Source organism: Triturus cristatus, chromosome 10 (assembly GCF_964204655.1).
Source record: "Triturus cristatus chromosome 10, aTriCri1.1, whole genome shotgun sequence".
NCBI lineage: Eukaryota > Metazoa > Chordata > Amphibia > Caudata > Salamandridae > Triturus > Triturus cristatus.
The window spans coordinates 60,825,464-60,849,825 of record NC_140593.1 but is presented as its reverse complement, the minus strand read 5'-3'; the positions used below and the strand labels follow the sequence as shown (position 1 = coordinate 60,849,825).

The 24,362-nt window shown below is 46.2% G+C and overlaps 1 protein-coding gene across 1 annotated transcript in view; it reads left to right on the top strand.

The window, feature by feature from the left end:
• LOC146788832 (vomeronasal type-2 receptor 26-like) overlaps positions 1 to 20,006 on the top strand; it is a 529,710-nt gene extending 509,704 nt beyond the window's left edge. Inside the window, exon 5 of the mRNA XM_085630977.1 lies at positions 19,090 to 20,006. Within this exon, the coding sequence (XP_085487103.1) occupies positions 19,090 to 20,006 (917 nt within the window). The remainder of the gene's footprint in view (positions 1 to 19,089) is intronic.
• The last annotated feature ends 4,356 nt before the right edge of the window (positions 20,007 to 24,362 follow it).

Below are 24,362 nucleotides of genomic sequence, written 5' to 3'. Positions count from 1 at the left end.
GGCCGGGGCCTCCCGCCCGGAAGACACGGGGGAGCGCCCCGACGAGGCCGAACCCCCCCAAGGCGAAAGCAGCAGCAATCAGGTGCGAGGCATCGTACCAGACGGGGGTCTATCCCCGGAAGAACTCGCAGACAGAGAGAGAAGCCGCAATCACGAACTCGAGTTAGCTAAACTCAAAATCGAAGGCGAATTAAAGTTAGCGGAGAAAAAGCTAGCAGTAGAGCAAATGCGCGTGCAAGGCGAGCTAGAAGAGAAGAAGCTCCAACGGGAACACGAAGGAAGGAAGCTCCAACTAGAGCACGAACGCAGCTTGAAAGAAATCGAGCTCAAAGCCAGAAGTGAGGAAGGGAGGCCCCCGGGAAGCCGAGAGGCGACCTCCCCAGCGGAGCAGAAGGTCCACATCCCCAAGGACGTGGTCAAGGAATATTATAAAAACGATGACATTCAGCAATGGTTCAGGGCCGACGAGGTCGCCATGACCTCCCATCGGGTCCCGCAGAAGGACTGGGGGGCAGGGTTGTGGGGACGGTTTCTGAGCGAAGGAAGAGACACCCTGCTCGACCTACCCCTCTCTCTGCAGACCTCCTACAGCCACATGAAAGAGGCTCTACTCACAAGGTACGGTCTCACCCCCGAGATGTACCGTCAACGATTCCGGGACTGCAGGAAAATCCCGGGCACCACCTGGGTGGAATATGTAAACTTTTTTAGTCGGGCCTTCGATGGGTGGGTCAAGGGCAGCAAAGTCACCACCCTTGAGGAACTCACCGACCTCCTATTTTGGGAACACCTGGCTGCGAACTGCTTTGTGGAACTACGCCAGCATCTGCTTGACAGCAAACTCACCGATCCCAGGAAGCTGGCGGTGGAAGCAGACCGCTGGACCAACACCCGGGTCACCCGGGGCATGGTAGGAGAATACCCCCGAGCCAGTCAGGGACCACCCCGCCAGAGAGGAGGGGGGAACCAGGGAGGCCAGAGAGAGTCCCAGCCTACTCCCCCAAAGACCCAATCTCCACCTTTCCCAGCGCCCCCCCACCAGTAACGGGACCCCCTGGGAGACGGGGACACAGGGTAACCGTCACTTGTTTCCGTTGCCAGAAGCCCGGGCACTACGCCAATGACCCAGAATGCCCCATGGCCACCCAAAACACCCCTGCAAGACAGATAGCCAACATAGCTCTGGGGGAGGAGGTTGAGGAAACCGGGGAGTGGGAACCCGCAGCCATGGCCCTAGTATCCCTGGGAGATAGGGAGATGGTCCCTGGTAGCCTCCTGCCCTCCAACACGAAGAAATACGGGCAGCTCGTCAAGATCAATGGCCACCAAATAGAGGCCCTGCGGGACACCGGGGCCAGCATCACCGGTGTCCTCAGGCACTTAATCCCCGAGGAGCAGATCCTCCCCAACGTCTTTTGCCCAGTAATTTCCGCTGATAATAGAGAGAGTATGTGTCAGGTAGCTCTGGTGCCGTTTGAGTGGGGTGGAGTGATAGGTAAGCTGAGGATTGCCGTAAGAACCTCCCAGCCGGTCGACTGCCTCTTAGGGAACGACCTGGAGAGTTCTCCCTGGAAGCACGTCGAGCGCAAGGCCCACCTAGAGATGATGGGGCTCCCCGAGTGGGTGTGCGCCACCACCCGATCCATGTCAGCCCGACTTCCCCCCCTGGGAGGAGTCGAAGACGCCCCGACCGAAGAAGTCAGAGCAGTAACCCCCGAGGGTCCTCCCGTCCCCCCATCGGAAGAGCCCGTCGCCAGCGACGAGCCCTCCCTGTCCGACACCGCCCCGGTCCCCGAGGTAGGCGATCTACCCGAGTTGGCCCAATGGCGCCACGAGGGCGGACCCACCCGGGAGGAGTTTTGCCGGGAGCAAGCCACTTGTCCTTCCCTGGTCGGACTACGGCGCCAGGCCGAGGGCCAAGCCGCAGGCGACCAAACTGGAACGCACCGAATTTATTGGGAGAATAGCCTTTTGTACAGTGAGCAGAAGTCGGTGGAGCTGGGATCCGGCCGGGTGCTGGTGGTACCCCTCCGCTTCCGAGACTTCCTCCTGGGCTTAGCCCATGACGTCCCCCTCGCCGGCCACCTGGGTCAAGACAAGACCTACAGCCGTCTCGTGACCCATTTTTACTGGCCTAGAATGAGAGCAGCTGTAGAAGCCCACTGCAAGTCCTGTCCCACGTGCCAAGCTAGTGGGAAGAGTGGGGGGAAGCGCAAGGCTCCCCTCCAACCCTTCCCGGTCATCAGTACCCCCTTTGAACGAGTCGGGATCAACATCGTGGGGCCCCTGGACCCCCCCACCTCCCAAGGTCACCGTTTCATCCTGGTCCTGGTGGATCACGCCACCCGATACCCTGAGGCGATCCCCCTACGCACCGTCACGGCCCCCGTAGTGGGCCGGGCCCTGATGGGGATCTTTTCCCGGGTAGGTTTCCCCCGCGAGGTCGTGAGCGACCGCGGCACTAATTTTATCTCGAAGTACATGACGTCCCTGTGGCAACAATGTGGAGTGTCCTACAAATTCACCACCCCGTACCATCCCCAAGGGAACGGCCTAGTAGAGAGGTTTACCAGGACTCTGAAAGGGATGATCACCGGCCTAGAAGAGCCCCTCCGGCGTAAGTGGGACGTCCTGCTCCCCTGCCTCTTGTTCGCTTACCGAGAGGTCCCCCAGAAGTCCCTAGGGTTCAGCCCGTTTGAGTTGCTCTATGGACACCCCGTCCGAGGTCCCCTCAGCTTGGTTAAGGAAGGGTGGGAGGCGGCACCCCAGACCACCCCACGAGATGTGTTCCTCTATGTTCTGACCCTCCGGAACCAGACCAGGAAGTTCCGAGCACTGGCCGAGGCCAACCTAGAGACAAGCCAAGAAGAGATGAAGCGCTGGTACGACCAGAATGCCACTCTGGTCGAGTTCCAGCCGGGCCAACAAGTATGGGTCATGGCCCCCGTGAAGCCAGGAGCCCTCCAGGACAGGTGGACCGGGCCCTACAAAGTGATTAAGCGGAAGAGTCAAGTCACATACTTGGTGGACGTCCAGTCGCCTCGGGATCCCCTCCGGGTCCTTCACGTGAACCGCCTCAAGCCTCACTTCGTGCGGACAGAACTGAGCCTCCTGCTGGCCACCGATGACGGGGCCGAAGATGAGTCCGATCCCCTCCCGGACCTCCTGTGTGTCAAGGAGCAGGATGGCTCCGTGGAGGGAGTGAACCTCTCCCCAGCTCTCACTGCCCAGCAACAAGAGGACTGCCGCCAGCTACTAGGACAATTTGCCGACCTCTTCTCCCTGATCCCCCGAGTCACCGACTGGTGTGTCCATGACGTGGACACCGGGGACAGCCCGCCGGTGAGACACCGAGCATACCGGGTCCCAGACCGGGTCCGGTCCTGCATTCAAGCTGAAGTCTCAAAGATGTTGACCATGGGGGTGATCGAGCCATCTGACAGTCCCTGGGCCAGCCCCGTGGTCCTGGTCCCGAAGGCAGCGGCCCCCGGTGTCGCCCCCGAGCTCCGGTTCTGTGTGGACTACTGGGGGCTCAATGACGTCACCCGGGCCGATGCCCACCCTATTCCACGAGCCGACGAGCTCATTGACCGACTCGGGGCAGCCCGGTTCCTCAGCACCTTCGACCTCACCTGCGGATACTGGCAGATTGCGCTCACCGAGGGGGCCAAGGAGCGGTCCGCCTTCTCCACCCCAGATGGGCATTACCGCTTCCGCGTAATGCCCTTCGGAATGAAAAATGCCCCGGCCACCTTCCAGCGCCTGGTGAATAGAGTCCTGGCCGGGCTGGAACAGTTCAGCGCGGCCTATCTAGACGACATCGCCGTTTTCAGTTCCGAATGGAGTGAGCACCTCCAGCACCTCCGGAGGGTGCTAACCGCCCTGCGCCAGGCAGGCCTCACAGTAAAAGCCAGCAAGTGCCAGATTGGGCAAGGATCAGTAGTCTACCTGGGGCACCAGGTCGGGAGTGGCCAGGTCGCCCCTCTACAGCCAAAGATCGACGCCATCGTGGCCTGGGAACCCCCCACCACCCAAACGGAGGTCCGAGCCTTTCTGGGCCTCACTGGCTACTACCGAAGATTCATCAAGGGGTATGGCAGCCTTGTCGGCCCCCTCACAGAACTCACATCCAAAAAACAGCCAAAGAAGGTTCAGTGGACGACTGCCTGCCAGGAGGCGTTCGATGCCCTAAAGAAGGCCATGTGCTCGGCCCCCGTCCTCCAGGCTCCCGACTACTCCAAGGAGTTTGTAGTCCAAACCGATGCCTCCGAGCATGGCATTGGGGCCGTCCTGTCCCAGATGAATGACCAAGGCCTAGACCAGCCCGTCGCCTTCCTCAGCCGGCGGCTGTTGCCCAGAGAACAGCGATGGAGCACAATTGAGCGCGAAGCCTTTGCCGTGGTCTGGGCACTCAAGAAACTACGCCCTTACCTGTTCGGCACCCATTTTAAAGTACAAACCGACCATCGGCCCTTGCGATGGCTCATGCAGATGCGGGGAGAAAACCCCAAGCTACTGCGGTGGTCAATCTCCCTCCAGGGGATGGATTTCACCGTGGAACACCGCCCTGGGACTGACCACGCCAACGCCGATGGCCTCTCCCGGTTCTTCCGCCTCAGCGAAGAGAACCCCCCAAGATGATGGGCAGTTCTCTCTGGCTTTCAGCTGGGGGGGACGCGTGTTGGACCCGGCCTCGTAACATGGCTCTACTGGTCCCCACACCACCTAACCTGGTGCCGGCAGCCCAATCCCCCCGGCCTAACCGATCCTTTCCACCAGAACACACGCACCCGACCCGGACATCCTCGTCCATGGCCTCTCTCCCTTCGGCCACCCCGGGTCCGCGTGCCCACTTCATGCACCAAGATGGCCGCCCGGCCCCAGCGCGACCCGGGCCTAGAGGCGCCACTCCGGCTGGAGGACATCACGCTTCCAGGGGATGAGAGAGGGAGGAGCAGTTTCTATCGCACCTCTGAACTCCCCTGGGACGATGGGTTTCGATTGGCCCTCCGGCCTCCCTGAGGGCTGGCTCCACGCCTGCTGGGTGTCTGGGCCTCCTCCCCGACCCGGCCCTAAAAAGATCACAAGACAATGGCAGGAAACCCCGACAAGCGACCCCCAGGTGACAAGACCCCTGCCTGCACAGACTCCGGACATCAAAGAGGGGTCGACCTATAACAAGGGGTGCTCTGGGGCTGTCCGGCAAATTCGACGCTGGAACAACAAGAGCCTGCTGACGCTGTCGCGGCTCCTGGAACTTGGAATCACCTGAGCCCTGCTGAGTGACTCGCGGCTCCCTGAAGATCGTAAGACCTCCGAACTTGTACCTGAGCCCTGCTGAGTGACTCGCGGCTCCCTGAAGATCGTAAGACCTCCGAACTTGTACCTGAGCCCTGCTGAGTGACTCGCGGCTTCCACACACTCCACCGGTCCCGCCGGACCCTACGACAACCAGCCTACCCCCCAGCTCGAGGATTGTGAGCTGTGCGCCGGGTACATCCTTGCCTTGAACCTTTTTGCGAGAGACAGTCCCGCTACCCCCTATCCCCTTCCGAGACTCATTGAGCCCGTGCTCTCCTTGTACATATTTGCAGTGCTAACCTATTTGATAAAGATTGGTTCCTAAGAATGCACGGTGTGGTGTTTCTGTGTCGTGTGGTGCCAGAAGTACGATCCTCGATACGAGATCCCTCCTCCTGAGGCGTCTCCCGCCAGTGCCCGGCTACGATACTTTGAGGGTGGGTCTCAGGGTAGTCAGGACCCCCTTTCCGGGCTCCTCTGAGGTCACCGTCTAACAAGGGAGAAATAAGGGAATTGGACATCATTCACTATTAATAGCGACTTGAAAGAAGAAGACAGTAGTGAAATAAGCTGTAAAGATTTGTGACCAAATCCATGCCACTCCAATGCTTCCATTAGAAACTGCCAGTTACATCTTTCAAAAGCTTTCTCCGCATTGAGAATAAGTGCAGCAATGGGAGGTCATTGTTAGAAGCTTTCTGGCACATGCATCAACGTAGGCTTTAGCGATTCCTTAATTGCGATAATTAAGGAATCACAATTAAGGAATTTCAAAAGCCTATGCATGTAGGAATCGCTATAAAAATAGCAATTCCTACACATTCCTTAATTGTGACTTGCAAATTGCGAGTCGCAATTAAGGAATGCCATCCCATTCATTACTATGGGCCGCCTGGCCCATAGGAATGAATTGAAGATTACATGAGCAATTTGCGAGTACCAGTAGGTACTCGCAAATAGCTCATGCAATTTCAAGGGTGCAAGGGTGTCAAAATGACACCCTATTGGACCCCTGAAATAGATCTGTGCACATATGTTGCACACACACATGCCCTAAGAGCATGTGTGTGCGCAACATGAAACTTTGAAAAATGCACAAAAGTGCATTTTTCAAAGTTTTAGCAAATTACCATGAAGTTCAACTTCATGGTAATTTGCTCCCCCTATTAGCGAAATCGCTATTTTTTTTTACTTTAATGCATTGCATTTAAGGAATCTCAATTTGGGATTCCTTAAATGCAATTGCAATTTAAGTAATCGCAATTGAGAGATTCCTTAAATTGCGATTTTTGCATTTGGGATGATGCATCCCAAATGCAAAAATACCGGTCGCAAAGGGGCAGATTCTGAGAATCTGCCCGTTTGCGAGCGGTTTTTTCTTTGATGCATGTGCCTGTTTGTTAATAATATTTTTTTGAAAGTATAATTGGCTATGTTTCTATTGTTAACAAAACCAGACTGTTCCAGGTCAATTAAGTCCAGTAAAAGCTGAACTAGTCTAAGGGCCAGCGCTTTGGCAAATATTTTGTAATCAGTATTAATGAGATAAATAGGTCTGTAGTTCTTGCACAGAGAGAAATCAAGTCTTTTTTTAGGTTTCATAAAAAATAACCTACATATCCATTAAAAAAGTTATTAATCAGCTTAAATAGCATACGAAAAAGAATTTATGAAAATTTCAAACAGTTTCTATTGTGAATCCATCTGGAGCCGGTGCTTTCCCTGTTGGGAGAACTTTAGCAGCAAAGTATAGCTCTTCAATTTTTAACGGGTTTTCTAGAAAAGAGAAATCTCTATTATCTGTATTCCTTTTCCTAAGCCTAGAGAAGTAGGAATTAATGAGCACCTCAGAAGGATTAGTCTCAGGAAAGTATATGTTCTGGTAGTAGTTCACAAAGCAAGCAGCAATATCAGAATCTCTGTACATTTCCTCGCCCAAGTAGTTTATAAAACATTTCACAACTGACATCTCCCTTTTGCACTTCATATAATTAGCCAATAAAGAACCAGCTCTATTCCTCACACCATTATACCTAGCATTAGTTTTTGGAAGAAACCCACAAGCTTTTTCAGTAGTGTGTTTGTTGAATTGTATTTTTTCCACCATCAGCACATCCAGATCAGATCTATTAGGTTTTAAAGTATAGTATTTCTGTTATTACTGCCTAATGATGTCAAGAATAGATGCATTTTGTTTTTCTGCATTTTTCTTTTTAAAAGTACCATAAATAATAATAAAACCTCAGGAGACTGTTTGAACACATCCCATACAAAGTGGACACCTGTATTATTATTATTATCAAAATATTCTTTGACAAAGTTTTTGTAGGTGGTAATGAGTATTATTTGAAAGCAGAGAAATGTTAAACCTCCGTTGAGATTTCCTATTTTTCCTCTGCAGAATATCTTGGTCAGTCTAAAAAAGGGCATGGTGAGAAATCAGAATTGAGCCAGTTTCCAAATTAACCAAATGTTGACCCATACTTGCAATTTAAAAATATTAAATTCTAGTTTGAGAATTATGAGTGGTTGAGTAAAGAGAGACATGGGTTAAACAATCACCAGAAGTCAGATAGGGAGCTATGTGAAATGGTATTTTTAAATGCTTTATGAGGACTATTAGGAACATATCTAGCTAAGGAATGCCTATCAAAAAAGGAGTCCATTAATTGATTACAATCACAAACTAGTAGAAAATGAGCACCAGAATGTTCAAGTATTTAGTGTGAAAATAGTTTTCAAAAAGTGGATACGGATGAGTAGGGCCATATATAATTATTATTGAAAGGATTGTATACTCTATTTTGAGTTGATCCAAAATCCACCATCCCTAAGAATAATTTTCTTTTGAAATAAAACAAAAAGGTAAATTTCTTTGATAAATTATGCAAACACCATTCTTATTAGTGACAGAGGAGGACAAAAATACTTCATCATGCCTTTGCTTCTTAAGTTTCACAGCCTCAATATCAGTAATAAGTCTTTCTTGCAATACAACTAGCTGGCCATTGGGACTAGGCAAATATGACAAGCCTATTTGGTTCTTAATAGGATTTTTAAAACTCTTTACATTTCACATAGCAATTCTAAGATTCATTACAAATAATGTGATTGAAAAGCACTTGAGTTCATGAATGCAAATTATATAAAATTCCTAGAAAAAAGGAGGAAGAAAGAAAAACAGGCAGGAGTAATAGGAAAGAAAGAGAACAAGAAGTAGGGATAAATACCCAACTGACTAACAAAGACACGGATGAGCCAAAGAGGAAAAGAAAATTCCCTAGACATGGTTGAAAGAATATAGCTATGAATTGAAACTCCTCAAAGGATGTGAGAGTTGTGGAACACCTAAATTTAGACTTGCAGTACATGACTCCAATGGATAGAAAAGGAAAGAAAAAATATGTATACCAAACTGATGAAAAAAAGGAAGATCAAGAAAAACATGCAGCTCAATATTAAACAGTAGAAATAAAGGAAAAATATCATAATGATAATTTTTACAAACGTCTCCTAAATTACCCTTAATGACATAAGGATGGTTAAATATTAAGAGCCGAATAACAAGAGTTGGTGGAAACAGAACAAGGAACTATTCAACAATCCACTCTGAAATATAAAAAAAAAACAATAAGACACAGATTATGAATAGCCATGGGATCACCTAAAACCATGAAAGAATAGACATATTAGATGCAATTAAACAGTTCTGACACAGATAAAAGAACAACAAAATCATGAAGTTACACAAAAACTCAGTTCCATATCTTAAGATCTGTGGTGTCTGGTGAAACCTTTGAGCTCAACAGGGTCATCAAATGTCTTATCTTTCTACATGAATTGAAAAAGCAGCGATTCACTTAAGCATATCTAGCATTCATGGATTTGAGTGAAATGAAAGAAGTTGTTTCCTTCTAAGTGCTGTAGCCTTGGAGACATCTTGAGAAAACAAGTACAATTCTCAATTTTGTTTAGCTGCTGATACAACATCCATCAATTCAATTCTGTGAAATGCAGGAAGAGGATGATTATGCTTCTTGGCCTTATGCTAGATGAAGAAGAGATCTTAGGGGCCAAGTGATGAGCCCTTTGGATTCTGAATGGACCACGATCTCCCAGATCAACAATTGAGGGAACAGCCATTTGTAAAAATGTGATCATATAGAATCCTTTAGATCCGTTTGGTATACTCAGGACCACAGGAATTATGTGGAAGGAGAAGGCCAAGTTTTGTGGCAGGATTCACTAAATTATGCAGCAATAAAAGTCTAATTATGTGGCATAATATGCCACATTTTCTGATAGTATTACTTCATTATTTTGTCATCTTTACACTTGTGACACTTACACTATCTCTGCATAGGTTGCACCTCAGTTTAACACCCAAACATAGCAATAAGCAACAGCAAGGTGACAAGTAAACCTTTGCAAAGACCCTTCCACTGCGCTGTAACACATATCTGTGATTTTAATAACTTTTGAAGTGTTTGAGCTAGACACAAAACATTTCTTTGTTAAAACTGCAAATTATGCAGCAGATGATGGCTCATGTGGCAAATGCAGCAGATCCATAACCATGCAAATAAAAATGCCTCAGCCGCATAATCGCATAATTCCAGTGCCCATGGGTATACCATACAGACTAAGATTATTTATCCTGTTTCTGTTTTACAAGTCATCTGGCGTTTTTTAAGTTGCTCAATCTCCTTAGGGAAAACATTTGGTATGGAATCTTCAATATCACTCACTTCCTGTTCAATGGCCGATGGTCTTGTATTATTCAAAAACAATTTTGTTAAATTCTTTGAAGAGCTGCATCGGTTTTGACAACAAAAGGGTTCAAAGCTTTAATCTGTTGCATGAGATCTTTCAACATCAAGGAGGAAGGTGTTTTGGGGAAGAGTCCACATTCTTTTTGGACCTTTTAAAAGAGGTTGAGGTGTTAGGATTTTTTAAAACTTCCCCTGAAACTTGAGGAGAAGCAGAGCATCTTTGCGAAAATTCACCTCCCTCTTCCATGCTGGCCCCAAGAAATATGTTATCAAGATCCTTCGCACGCTTTTTAGTCATGATAAGGGACAGATACTTGAAGGAAAAATAAGTCGGTTTAGTGCCAGCTCTCCCCTTTTGCAATCTCCCCATACAGGGACTGGAAAGACAGCATGAGCCAAACTCGTCAAGTAATAACAAGTTATTAGCAATGCCAAAAATATTCAAGGCAGGTGCTCTCAGCCTGGACTTGATAATCAATACCAATAGAAGTGACAGGATCAATGTAATGAATTAGCTGTATCCAGCAACATATAGGACTATAAAGGACTTCACAATCTAAAATGAAGCTGTAGAAAGGTAGGCATAAATATTCCTCAAACTGTCACCAGGTAGGTGAAGGAACCGATAACCCAACACTCTAGCAGAGCAAATACAATGGACCCTTAAAAAGGTGCTTGTGAAGCCAGGCACTGGGGTGAAACAAAACCATTGTAGGAACCACATTGAAAATAGGCAGAGCAGCATTTTTTTCAGTTATAAATAAGAGAAACATATGCTGCATATATAAATGCTCTTGCACCTTTCAGAATGGTTTTAGTATTTTCCTGTTAATAAAAACCTCCTCTGGAATCAGGAAAAGAGCTGTATGTTAAAATTTAAAAATCTTTCAAACACTTTGCGAACTTAGCAGATGCATTGACTTAAAAGACAGAGCAGTATTATTTTAAGTCATCATTATACCTGATTGCCTATACTGCAAAATTAAATCTGTGCTAAAGAAGCCTTTTACAGCAATAGAGATAAAGCACACTTGTGAAAAGCTCGCAAATCACCTCAGCGCTTCTTCCAAAACATGACAGGTATGACACACTCACAATGGTTAGCTTCTCCTCAGATGTATTTGACATTTCTGTAGATTAGATAAACTTGCTTACCATTCAACTGCTTTTAACCCCTGATGGACCTTCAGCTTCGATTAAATTCACATTCAAGGACTAAATACTTGCAGCCTCTGAGTGAATGCAGTGCAGCCAGCTCAAATGCAAAACCGATAACACATGGATTATTCTGTTGGGATCCCATGGCTAAAACTGGTGAGAAGACATCTGGCCCTCTGCACTGTTGCCCCCTCCCCACTTTTCCATGCAATCACAGATTTCTACGGTAATGTGCCAATGCTGCACACTATTAGAAAATCTGTTCCTTTTGCCCCTGCATTGCAGAAAAACATTTATTAATGCCTTGATTACATCACACCTGGATTACACTTATGCCCTCTACCTCGGTGTCTCGGAAGCCTTGTTAGGTCACCATTAGGTGGTTGAAAATTGTGCTGCAAACCTTCTTCTGTGTTTGCCTAGCCACACTTCCATCTCTCCTGTTCTTAACTCCTTACTCTAGCTGCCTGTCAGGAAGAGGATATTACTCAAATCCATTGTCCTGCTCCACAGAGCAGTGTATAAAGCTAGTCCAGGATATCTTATTAGGAGATTTGTGCCCTACATTCCTTCCATACTGCTACGTTCCCATTACCCGCTCTGTTGACTGTTATCTGCATTAAGAGCATGAAGAAAGGTGGCTGAGCCTTTTCATTACTTGCCAACAAAGCATGAACAGGTTTTCATGTAAACTTCATAAGATCCTTCTGGAGGCCGCCTTCAGAAAGCTGTTAAACATGTGTCTTTTCTCTTTCAGGGTTGAGGGTCACTTTGCTTGGTCTGCATACCTCATGTGACTTCTTTCTTGGCTGTTTTAGCACTGGTACACTGTCTAGTATATATCCTTCATTCATTCATTCACCCAATAAATCTTCTACCACATGTTTCTTTCTTTCAATTGTTAAATCATTAAATTTCCTCAGCAGGTCTTGAAAAGCTGACTGGAACAATGTGCCTATGCTTACTAAAACAAACACCTCCTGCCTCTTTCTACCTGTCAGCTAACAGGCTACTAAAGAATCATTTTCTTCAAGGCAACTGCTGTCCCAAGTTGCCTCAATATCTCGTTCTCTCAGCTCTGTGAAATTCCGCAGAGCTCCATGCCCTGGCAGAGTAACTTGCACCAACTGAGACCTTCCTTTCTTGGTCTTGGTGCATGCCACCCACGTGTAGTAGTAGTTTCCCACCTTAACTCCTTCACATTATAGGCATTGGTTGCTATCCACGGTGGCGCAGCCCACCAGTCTCTCCTGGCCTCCTCTCCCATCCTGCTGCACACAGCACTGAATAGGGAGAAGCCTCGGCTGCTCCGGCTCAGATTCAATTCACTGCGGGAGCCAGCTTAGTGCAGCAGCTAACCCCCTACTTCAAGGGCAGCAAGAACTGCAGTGCATGTGTCGTATTACATGTATGTCTTAATGAAATCCCATGATAGGGTCAGGCAAGTCATAGAATTTCATCAGGACAGGCTCACTGTCACTTAATATGAAATGCACACTGCAGTTCTTACTGTCCTTGGAGTTAGGGGTTAGCTGCTGCACTAAGCTGGCTCCCGCAGTGAATTGCCAGGGCAGGTGGGACTTCCCCCTATTGAGCGCAGAGTGCAGCAGCCAACAGGATGGCAGAGGAGGCTTGGAGAGACTGGTGAGCTGTGCCGCTGTGGAAGAACACCATTTGAAGAAGGTCACTACCAACTGGTGGCACCGGTAAACTCCGCTCCACTGCGATTGCGTAGTTTTTGCAAACTTTGCACTCCAAATGGAGCGCAGAGTTCCAAACCTCCGCAAACGTCGCTGGAAAAACAGGGTCAACCTCTGACCTCTGGTAATTGGTACCCAGGGCATGGGAATTAAGGATGTCACCAGGGCAATGCAGCACTTGTTGTGCCACTCTGAGTGACCCTAGTAAAGAGATGACAGCAGACCTACCATGGCAGACTGCAGGAACAGTTCAAACTGCTCCAGCTCGACTTTGCCCTCACTATGAGTTGCCAGGTCAAAGAACTATTTTTTATATATGCCAATCACCCCTAATGTAGGCCTCCTCAGCCCAGGAGGCAGGGTGCATTATATTAAAGTTCTGGACATATAAGTGCAATCCTATATGTCACTTTAGTAGCCTATTTCTATTAAGGGCTACTACAAGTGAAAAGGGGGCCATAGGAGAACATTTGATGGCACCTGGGCTCCCCGATGTTGCCTGCTCTATTACGGGACCACTGAAAAGTGTCATGTTTGGTATCAAAAAACTTGCCTCATCAACTGATTTCTTCCCAAAGTCAGATTTAATGTGACATGCACTCAGGTGCCTACCTTAGAGGTTGCCCACCAGGTTGCTCCAGCCTTTCCTGTAACCTGGCTGGCAGCCTGCAGCTGCTGTTGCCAAGACAGGAATCTGACCCCCTGCCAGGAGGTGTGGACACTCCCAGGAGTCAGAAAGAATGGACTGCTTGGGCTTAAGGTGTCACCTCCCTCCCTCACAGGTTGGCTAATGCAGTGGCACATCATGGTGGTGAGCTTTAAAGCTCTCACCGGCTTTGATATGCAACCAGGCTGCCTCCAAAGGAGGAAACAGTCAACTTCCTACCCCCAGGCACATTTGAACCCAGGAAGGTGGGAAAATTAGGTAGTCAATAGCCAGTGACCATAAGCTGTATTTGCTACTGGTCAATAGCTGGGCTACCACTTCCTTTGTTCGATGTTGCACCTCAAGGGAATTCCGCAGAATCCTCAACTAGCCACCTCAGTGGCCCTGTTGTCAAGATTTTGCATTCCTTTTTTCACCCGCACCATATAAGCAGCAAAACCAGCAACCACCGCTCCTGAAAACCAGGACAACTCTACACCCAGGCCATATGAGCCAGGTAAAATTAATCTTGTTATATGGTTCCTATTAATTAAGTTGTGCTTTGTATATGGACAACATGAACTTCAAAATATGGGGATTCAGTTCACTCATACCATGAGATTTATTTATTTAGTTAGTTATTTATTTAGTCCTGAGTTTTATATAGCGCTAGCCAGACACAAAGGTATCGGAGCGCTTTACAACATAGGTAACGGGGAGATCATCAGACAGAAAATAGAGAAAACAATGGTATACATGTTGATTCCATGCGAATCAAAGGTCTCGGGTCACATTACAGCTAAGATAGCAGGAAGTCACATAATATAGGAGTGAATTCCACACTGACTCAGGAGGGGACCCTTTCCGGAAGGGGGGTACAGTGAGGTAGAAGTCTTTGTGTCAAATTGGCTGAGTGCTGCAATGGGCGAGAGTCTGCGCCAGCTGTTCATTCGGGAAGGATCGGTTGAGGTAGAGGTCTTTGAGCTGCCTTTTGAACTTTAAAAAGGAGGGGGTAGTTCGGTTGTGGACAGGGATGGCTTTCCAAATTTTGGGCACGTTCCAGAGAAGGATCGAGAAGAGGTTTTTTGTTTGTGATTTTTCGGGGGGATGAGGAGTAGAGTGTTGGTGCTCATGAGGCTCCTTGCCTGACCGGCTTTCTTGAGTTGGCCGCCAGGTAGGAGGGTTTCCCAGTGTGGAGAGCTTTGTGCGTGAGGCAGGCAGTTTTGAAGTTGGCACGCATTTCAATTGGGAGCCATTTTAGTTCTCTGCGTGCAGGTGAGATATGTTCAAATTTCCTTATTCCGGTGACCATTCTGGCTGCTGCATTCAGAGTTGATTTGAGGGGAGCTAAGTGGGACTTTGCTGTTCCGGTGAGGGTTGCGTTCCTGTAATCCCGTCTGAATAGCCCCAGGGATTTAGCGGCTTGTTTGAGGTCGTTGGAAGGGGTGAAGAGTTTTATTTTGTTGAGCAGTTTAAGGTTGAGAAAGGCGCTCTTAGTGGAGTTTTTGATGAGATTGCCCATGTTTAATTTTGGATATAGAGTGATTCCCAGTGTTTTTAAGGAGTCGGCCAGGGTGAGATTGTAATTGAGAGCATCAATGGCTTTTAGCCATTGTGTGATTTGAGGGTTCTGCCCCCATTTGGAAACGAGAAGGATTTCAGTCTTGTCTTGTTTGAGTTTCAGGTGATTGAGTGATATCCGGTGTTGGACTTTCTTTAGGGTGTCATTTAGTCTGTGAATGTCATCAATGGAGGAGGCTTCGAGATAAATCTGGGTGTCGTCCGCATAGAAGTGGAAGGGGATATTGGTTTTTATGAGTATGGAGGTGAGAGGTTCCATGTAGATGTTGAAAAGTTGTGGGGAAAGAACTGTTCCTAGGGGTACACCCCTGCCGACGGGGTGTGAGTCAGACAAGAAGTTATTGATTTTTATTCTTTGGGTGTGGTTCTGTAGAAAGGAGGTGAATCACTGCAAGACTACCTCATCCGCTCCTACCCTTTCTTGCAGTACCTTAATGAGTAATTTGTGGTCAACCGTGTTGAAGGCTGCCAATAGGTCTAGGAGAATGAGTAGACAACATTGGTCTTTGTCTAGTGAGTTGTGGATATCATATATGACATTCAGCATCGCTGACTCTGTGCTGCAGCCTTGTCTGAAACCTGATTGGTGGGAGTCTAAAAGGTTGTTGCCGTCCATGTGTTGGGTAAGTTGGAGAACACATTTTTCCATGATTTTGGCTAGGAGAGGGAGATTGGAGATGGATCTCAAGTTGTTAGGATCGTTTGTGTCAGAGCCTGTTTTTTTTAATAGTGGAGTGACTTGTCTGATTTTGGGACAATCCAGCATGACTCCGGTTTTCAGGGAGCTGTTTATGATCTTGGTCCAGATCGGTGCTAGGGTGCAATTGAGCTTTTTGGCCAGTTGGGCAGGAATTGGGTCCGAGACGTGCATTGATGGAGTGGAGCTGGAAATCATTTTTGAGATCACCGCTTCGGAGATGGGATTGAAGAATTTCCAATTGGGTGGTGCTTGGGAGTGGTAGCTTCTGTGTCAGTGAGCAGGATGCTGTTGGGGGGCACCGTGTGTGTCAAGGGAGAGCTCAATCTTTGTGATTTTATCGTCAAAGGCGTTTTTGGAGGCTTAAACTGTGGTTGGGGGTTTGGAAGCTTGCTGTCTGTTGAGATTGAAGAGTGATTTTGGCCTGTTTCTAGCATTTTCTAGAGCACTGCAGAAGAGGGACTTTTTTTCGTTCTTAATGGTTTTTTTGTATTTCTTGCGTACTGCTTTGAGTCGGGTGAGGAGGGTTGTGGATGGATTGTTCCGCCAGAGTCTTTCTGCAGCTCTCAGATGTCTTCTTTCGGGGTTTATGTCCGTGTTGAACCAGGATCTCGATGGGGTGTTCCTGACTCTTTTTTGCTTCAAGGGGGCTAATTGGTCAGTGATGGAAGTCAAAGTTGTATTGTATTGGGAGGTGAGTTCCGTTGTGGAGGAGTTGACAGTGGTGGGGGAAGGAGTGAGCATACCCTTTCCTCCAGGTCAGTAACAGATTTGACTTAGATTTCTAAGAATGTTGGCTTGGTTCCTAGCTAGCTCATTGTGTCCCATCTGAACCCCTGACCTTAAAGGGTAGCAGATGGTATCAGCAACCTCCAACATGACCACTCTTTATGATGTCATAAGCACTTGAATAGTCCCGCCCACATGCGGGGACCCCGGAGCACTTCTTTTAGATATATCTTCTTATGTGGATATTATTAGCCATTATTCACTAATGCCTGCACAGGCACTTAAGAGATAGAGAGAAAATAATGCAGCCTAAATACATAGGCTACACTGTCTGCATTTCCATCTTGAAGTGAAAAAAGTTAGCCAGTATACTATATTTTGTGCAATGTTTTGCGGTGTTTCACACACAGAAGAATCACCTTCACAAAATTCTTTTTTTCATGATATAGATGTAAGGAGAGGACAGAATAACCCCAGAAGCTGCCATTATATGTCTTAAAAATAGAAGCTGTGCCTTTAAGAATCCAGCGACCCTCAGTATCCCATCATGAACAGCCAGTGGCAGTTATTTCAGTTCTTTTTTCCGTCTCCTGCTCAGGACCCTGGAGCATTGAGCTCTCCCTAGTTGTTTTTTCCTTCAAAATTCACTTCTGAATTTAACAAATAGCTATTTCACTCAACGTCTTTGGTCTTTCTCTACGTTTTCGTGTCAAGTCATAAACAAAAACACATTGACCAAGCATCAAGTCACTGCTGTCGATCCACGTCGAGTCACCATCGTCAATCACTGAATCACTTGCACCATATTAAAGGGAAGAGTGTTCCAATGTAAGGCTGTGCCTCTAATGAAGCTACTGACTACCCAAAAAACAAGCTTGTGGAAGGGAAACATCAGATTTTTAGTGGTACTAGAGTGAAGCACTCTGCTAGGGGAGTACCACTTAAAATTGTTCTTTAAGCAGTCAGGACCTGACCCATGCAAGGATCTGATTGCTATGCATAGTGCTTTCTAGATAGCACGTTTTTCCACAGGAAGCCCGAGAAGTTCATGGAGAGCCTGGGTAGAAGAATGGAATTTAGGGAGATTCAGCAGCATCTTGGCAGCTGAAGTTTGCAAAATTTACAGTTTGGTGAGAAAGCCCCTTTGTAAGTTTAGATACAGACTGCTTTTTCCGCCTTAAGAGACTGTGAGAACCAGGGAGATATGGCTTTCTGAGTTTCAAGGTGTGATGATATCAAATGCCTGGGTAAATGCCTCCTCAAAATCCTTCAGAGCAAGCTTAATATCTCCATGAGTGGTAAGGAGGAAAGGAGAAAAATGTAAAGAAAAGGACTGAAGAGACACCTTTCTCCACGGTCTAACCTTTCTAGGGGGTACGGTCTTGAGGTCCAAGGATTCTCCCACATGGAGATGAAAATTGATAGAGAAATGGTCTGTCCAGATCTTAGGCGTGGTAGATTCGACCTGTAGGTTAGGAGAGCTGGTGAATATGAAATCCAATATGTGCCCAGCTATGTGTGTTGGGCCTACTATTCTTTGATAGAGGACTAAGGAAATGACACTGTTGCTGAGGTTTATAAAGTTCACTTATGTTTGAGAAAATGTAACACATTGGCAAAAATGCAAAACTTGCCTGTGCTAATTTCTTCAGTGTCTAAACATATTAGACGTTTATGGTTTATAGTAAGATATTTATTTATTTATGGAAATTAATGTTTTTAGTAAAAATTTTATTTAGAGAAATAAAGAGACCTATGCATTGAGGTTTTGGGGTTGAAGAACAGGGTGAGGAGTCATTTCAAGATTGTGTGTATGCTGCAGAGGAGGGGCCTTGATGTTTATGAGGCTTATGTAAGATCAGGAGATTAGATTGAACTGTGACAGTCACATTATGTAACAGAAGGGGCAGAATTTCCAAACCAGCAGCACCAGTGAAAACACAATATGGAGACTGTTACCGTACAGGTGCAGCTACATGATGCTTCCTCTAAAGACAAATGTAAACTCCTATTATAAACATTAAAATCTGGGTATTCTTTTATTGCTTGAGGACATTCCTCTGTAGAAAGGAGAAACTTCATGTTGCCTGTGTGCATGCTCTCATTACAGACCATTATACATTCATGAATACTTTCATGTAGTCAGGAAGAGTGTACGCACATCCTACAGCCAGTAACTTCAAAAATATTCTGGTACTACTCCTAGGTTTGTGAAGGGTTTTATAACACGCTCATGGGTTGGAGAGTGACTACTGCCAGCTGCCAGTTGTTCCTCTGTCTGTCGTACTGGCAACCTCTATCGAGATGCTTGGTCAATGTGTTTTTGTTAATGAGTTGCAAGGCCCAGTGTGTATGTTGCACAGACAGTACACCCACCTACAGGTGCATAGCTAGCCATAGGACAGGTCATAATAACTTCACTGTGTCCCATTCCATTCATCTATATAATTTTTCCCTACTTGAAAGCATATTCTGTAATATTGAACAATGTTCTTTTCATTGCAGATATGCCAAACTGCCTAACTTGCCCTGAAGACCAGTGGTCCAATCAGAAGAGAGATTCTTGCATTCAACGGGTGGTAGAGTTCCTGTCCTATGAGGATCTGCTGGGAGTTGCCTTAACCTCCATCACAAGTTTGTTCTTCATCATCACTGCTGGAGTGCTGGGAATCTTTATTAAATACAGCAACACACCTCTGGTTAGAGCCAATAATCGGGATCTCAGCTACATCCTCCTCCTCTCCCTCATGCTGTGCTTCCTCTGCTCTTTTTTGTTTATTGGACGCCCTTCAAAGACTTCCTGTCTCCTCCGTCAAACAGCCTTTGGGATCATTTTCACTATTGCTGTTTCTTCAGTTTTAGCAAAAACTCTCATAGTTATCATTGCCTTCAATGCCACAAAGCCGGGCAGTAAACTCAAAAAGTGGGTTGGCCCTCGATTGTCCATCTTTGTGATGATTATCTGCTCACTGGGAGAGGTGTTGATCTGCACTGTGTGGCTTCTTCTGTCTGCTCCATTTCCAGACACTGACACCAAATCAGAAACTGGGAAGATTATCCTACAGTGTAATGAAGGTTCTGTTGCTTTGTTCTTTGCTGTGATTGGTTATGTGGGATTTTTGGCTTTTCTTAGCTTTGTTGTTGCTTCCAAAGCTAGAAAGTTACCAGCTACTTTCAACGAGGCCCAGTTTATCACCTTCAGCATGCTGGTGTTCTGCAGTGTCTGGGTCTCCTTCATCCCAGCATACCTGAGCACCAAGGGCAGGTACATGGTGGCCGTGGAGATCTTCGCCATCCTTACTTCCAGCTCTGGACTGCTAGGCTGTATCTTCATCCCTAAACTCTACATCATCCTCCTTAGGCCTGAGCTGAACACCAAGGACTATCTAATGGGAAAAGCAGTACACACCGGAGACTTATAGCACAATACTGAGTGGCAAATTATCGACCTGCAACAATACCAAGTGCAGAAAATGGGATAGCACTGTCTCTTCAAGATAGGTATATATTACTGTGTGTTTATATTTACTATTCTTAACTTCACATCTATGTATCTTGACAACATATATATCATCAAGGCACATCGGTGTGGAGGTAAAAATATTAAGGGGCTTATTTAAGTAGGTTTTGCGCCGCCCGTGTGCCACGCCAGGGGGCTGAAGGGTGATGCAAAACGTCTGATTTATCAAGCCACACATGGCCTCCTTGTTTGGCCCTGAGTGGCTTGATAAATCCAGAGAACACACAACACAGTGCAAATCGCTGCATTTTGTTACTCTGCTCTGGGAAGGCATTCCATGGGTGGACCGTGAGCATTTCCATGCATACACCCATTGATTCAGAAGTATTCCCATATTTACCAATATTGGTAGTCCTGGGAATGTGTTAGAATGCTACACCTTCTCACATGAGGCGTAATGAGCAGAAGTATCTGTATTACTCCATTCTGCAGCACACATAGAAAGAGGAAAATACCTCTGGGATTGTTTTCATGCAAGAAGGTGTCCCTTCCTGCACAAATACAATCCAGCTCACAATGCAGGCACCCTCGCACCATGGTACAAGGGTGCCCGTGTTAGTGCTAGGCAGCACATTGTGCACCAGTGCTGGGAAATGACAGGAATGCGCCATAGAGTGTTAAGTATAGTGCATTCCTGCCCTTTCCCTATCAAGCAGTGCAGCACAGCAAGGTGACACGCTGCATGAGATGTTAGTAATATGATCCAAAATCTAAACTTACCAATATGCTTACCTTGACAATACAGCTGCAGACGCCATCCTGACTTGATATTTTTGCAGTCAATATTCTGCACACATTTTGTGATAGAAAATCCCCTAGAGCCCAACGAAGAACGAGCGCAGAGATGTCATGTTGTACTGGGGTACTTTCTCAGTACATCGTTTACACACAAATAGCTTTGTATTGTGCACATCACAATTTTACTGACTTGAACATGTGATCCTTTAGGGAATACTTTATCAGCTTAGTATTCTAGCTTTTAAAGCTTTACTGCTGAGAGAGAGGATTTCAAATTATTTAAATTTGTGTCTATCATTATATTTTTGCGCTAAAACAAAAACTACGCTTTGCAAAACTGTATTTTCCTGTGCTTGTCAAAACTAGGTGTAAACTAGACATAAACTCCATTTTGAATTCTAAAGCAGCCATGATGTGCGTTTTCATGTCTTCTCTGTGTTGACATGCTGTGTGGTGATGTCATGCTATTAAGTCACATGTGGAACCCTGTTAGGGCATTCAGAGTGTTGGAATATTCTGTTATGCTATGTTCTTTCACTGTCAGTTGTGATCTCTGTCCTGGTAGCTTAAGGGACGGCTCTCTGCATCCAAGAATAAATCTACCATTTAATCAACAAGGATTACTCTTCATTTCATTGGCGACAGAGGATGGGATTTCGGTCTACAAGCCATCATTATACTACAAGGTGCCAATTCTGACTTCCTTGTGTTCAGATACAGCGTATCCTGATTTCTTGAACTTGATCTTCTACAGTGAGTAAGTTCTTGATCTCGTTTCCACGGCACGTTTTATAATTTGGGACAGCTTGGCTTTGAAACGGAATGAAAAATGCCGAGTTAAAACAGAGAGCTGTGCCCTTTTGAACTCTCCTCGGAGTTTGAATTCTGCTTAATTGACTAGATTCAATATGCGCACACTGCATTAAAGCTCACAATACATGGGATACAGTCCGATGGTTGGTTTGCCTAAGGGAAGTAATATTTTCAACAACGAGCATAACTATAGTTAACTGTCGCGCTTTGCGTTGCTCGAGCTCGAGCATTGTTTGAAAGCTTCCACGCGACTCACCAGCTTGTCAACGCTTCATCATCCTCCTCCTTCCGAACTCCTGACGCTCTGAGTTCTTCCGTCGGAACGTTCGGAACGTCTTGACGCAGCAGTAGGGTGGAACGCAACGTTGATTGTCATCAACAAGGAAGCTCCTTACTCACGCTGATGCGCACAGCGAATGCGCCTCAATTTCATCGCTCTACACGCTCTGCACAACAGCTGAGCGTCACGTTAATTTTTTTTGTACGCTGATACGCACAGCAAGAGCGTGTCAAATTCAAAGTAGATCACAAGTTTCATATTGCGCTGATGCGCACAGCAAACACGTAGCTTAAGGGACGGCTCTCTGCATCCAAGAATAAATCTACCATTTAATCAACAAGGATTACTCTTCATTTCATGCTGTTCTTGAAGAAAGCTAAAAGAAGGCTTGACAAAATTTCAAGTAGGCTCCTACTGTCTGCACTAACGTGGTCCACTTTCTTTTTTTGAGATTGTTTAAGTGTAACTTGATTTGTACTGAGACATCTGATTGCATTAGGCAATATTCAACTAGGGGTTGTGTGGGATGGTGTTGAATCATACTGCTTTACATTTTGGATGCTATTTGCCAATTGTACATCATGACACAAACACCATATGCTGACAATGTGATTTTCATTGTGAAATTTGCTACACAAAGAGTTGTTTTCGGATGTGAGCTAGGTCTGGTTTGCCCTGACTTTAGAGAGTGGACCCATGTTAGTCTGTCTCCTGATAATGACTGAATATTTTACTCCAAGATTTGACTTCATGTCATTCTCTGTGCTGCATTTGACCGAGTCTCACACTAATTACCTATATTGATTCAGTGTGGATTTTGACTAACCATTATTTTTGGCTTCTTTATTGCACTTTATTATTAGATAAACATTAATGGTTTTAAAATCTTCCAGAAGGCTCAAGTCCCTTCTTGACTTAATTCTTATTCAATCAACAATGCAGATTTATTTGCTGTCTGTTACCTGGGCACATTGCTTCATATGTTCTTGAGGTTAACACAGTCTCAGATACTTCACAGGTGCTTTCTCTTAAATTATCTGATAAGATAGGGCCAACACTGTTTTGAATAGGTGGTCCATTAGTGACTACATTCATTGCATATTATTGGGGGGGGATGTGTTGCAGATTTTATTGGTAATTCTAGAAATGTTCAATGATGTTACAAAATAATGAGATGCTGTTGCCTGGTCAGCTTGAAATGACTATCCAAGGGGATGTACCATCTGCTACAGTGTTTAAGAAACTGCATAAAAGCTCCATCCCTAAGCTGGTCCCATCGTGGTGATATAGCATTTATTTGGAGATGAGTTGGTCAGCATTAAAGAAGCAGAGTTAGTGCTTGATGATACTGAAGACCCACATTTGATTGCAATCACTGCCCACTTTGCTCTCTCATGATGACATTGGGGTGAACAACAAAACCAGTGACAAGTCAACTCATCATCGCCTCACAATGTGACAACTATTGTCCAGGTATTGTGTATTATTGTGTTTTAGTGTGACAAAACCTGTTAAAGCATCTCATAACTACACTGAAGCTCAGTAACTATGATGGAGGTCCATCCAGGGAGGATTTCGGTAAGGTGCGGAGGAGTGCCCTCCTGTTGTGTTACACTTTGTTAACTTGTTCTATGGCATATGCGTGGCTACTATAGAAGCCTGATCACCCCCTCTCCTCGCACCTCCAATTTGGTTATTCACCACAAACTATATGCTCCCTGAGTCATGTCTACTTCAGCAGCAGTCTGCATGCTTGTTTCAGGTTGCTAGTGGTGACGGGCTGAGTGGTGTTGTGCGTGGCCATCCATTGGGCCTAGGCTACTTTGTTCCAGGTGCAATCAGAGGAGCTTAGGGGCTTGGTGCTGTTAGCCTATTAGCATGAGGTCGTTAAGAACACTTATTGGCCAGATGGTCACATAGCTATGAGCAGTGAAAGACTATGGTGAGGTTAGCTTACTCTCACTCCTCCAGGCAGGAGAAAAGGGAAGCCAGTGGGTTCCATAAAGTCTATTGAGAGAATGTAATTCTCTGAACTGAGACTAGTGACTCCAAAGGCAGGGTAACAACACAATGGTGTCTAGAGAGCTATCTAACCCCCCCCCCCCCGGAGTGGCAAATGGGGGGAAATTACCCCCATTCATCCCCGGAGAGGGCAGAAAGGTGTTCTGCTTTGTTTTTGAGGTGGGGGTATATGGTGGGTAGCCTCTACCCCTATATTTTTTAAACAATTAATGTTTCCTTGGCATCTAGTGAACTTTCTGCCCCCCTCTCCAGGGAGAAGACCGGGGGTAATTACCCCTATCTGCCCACCAGGGTGCAGAAAGACTGGTAGCCAATTTTGCTGGGGTGGGGGCATGGCCTTGCCCATGGTGGTCAGCCCCCTCTGCTATATTAAAAAAAATATTTTCTTGCCGTTTAGTGGGCTTT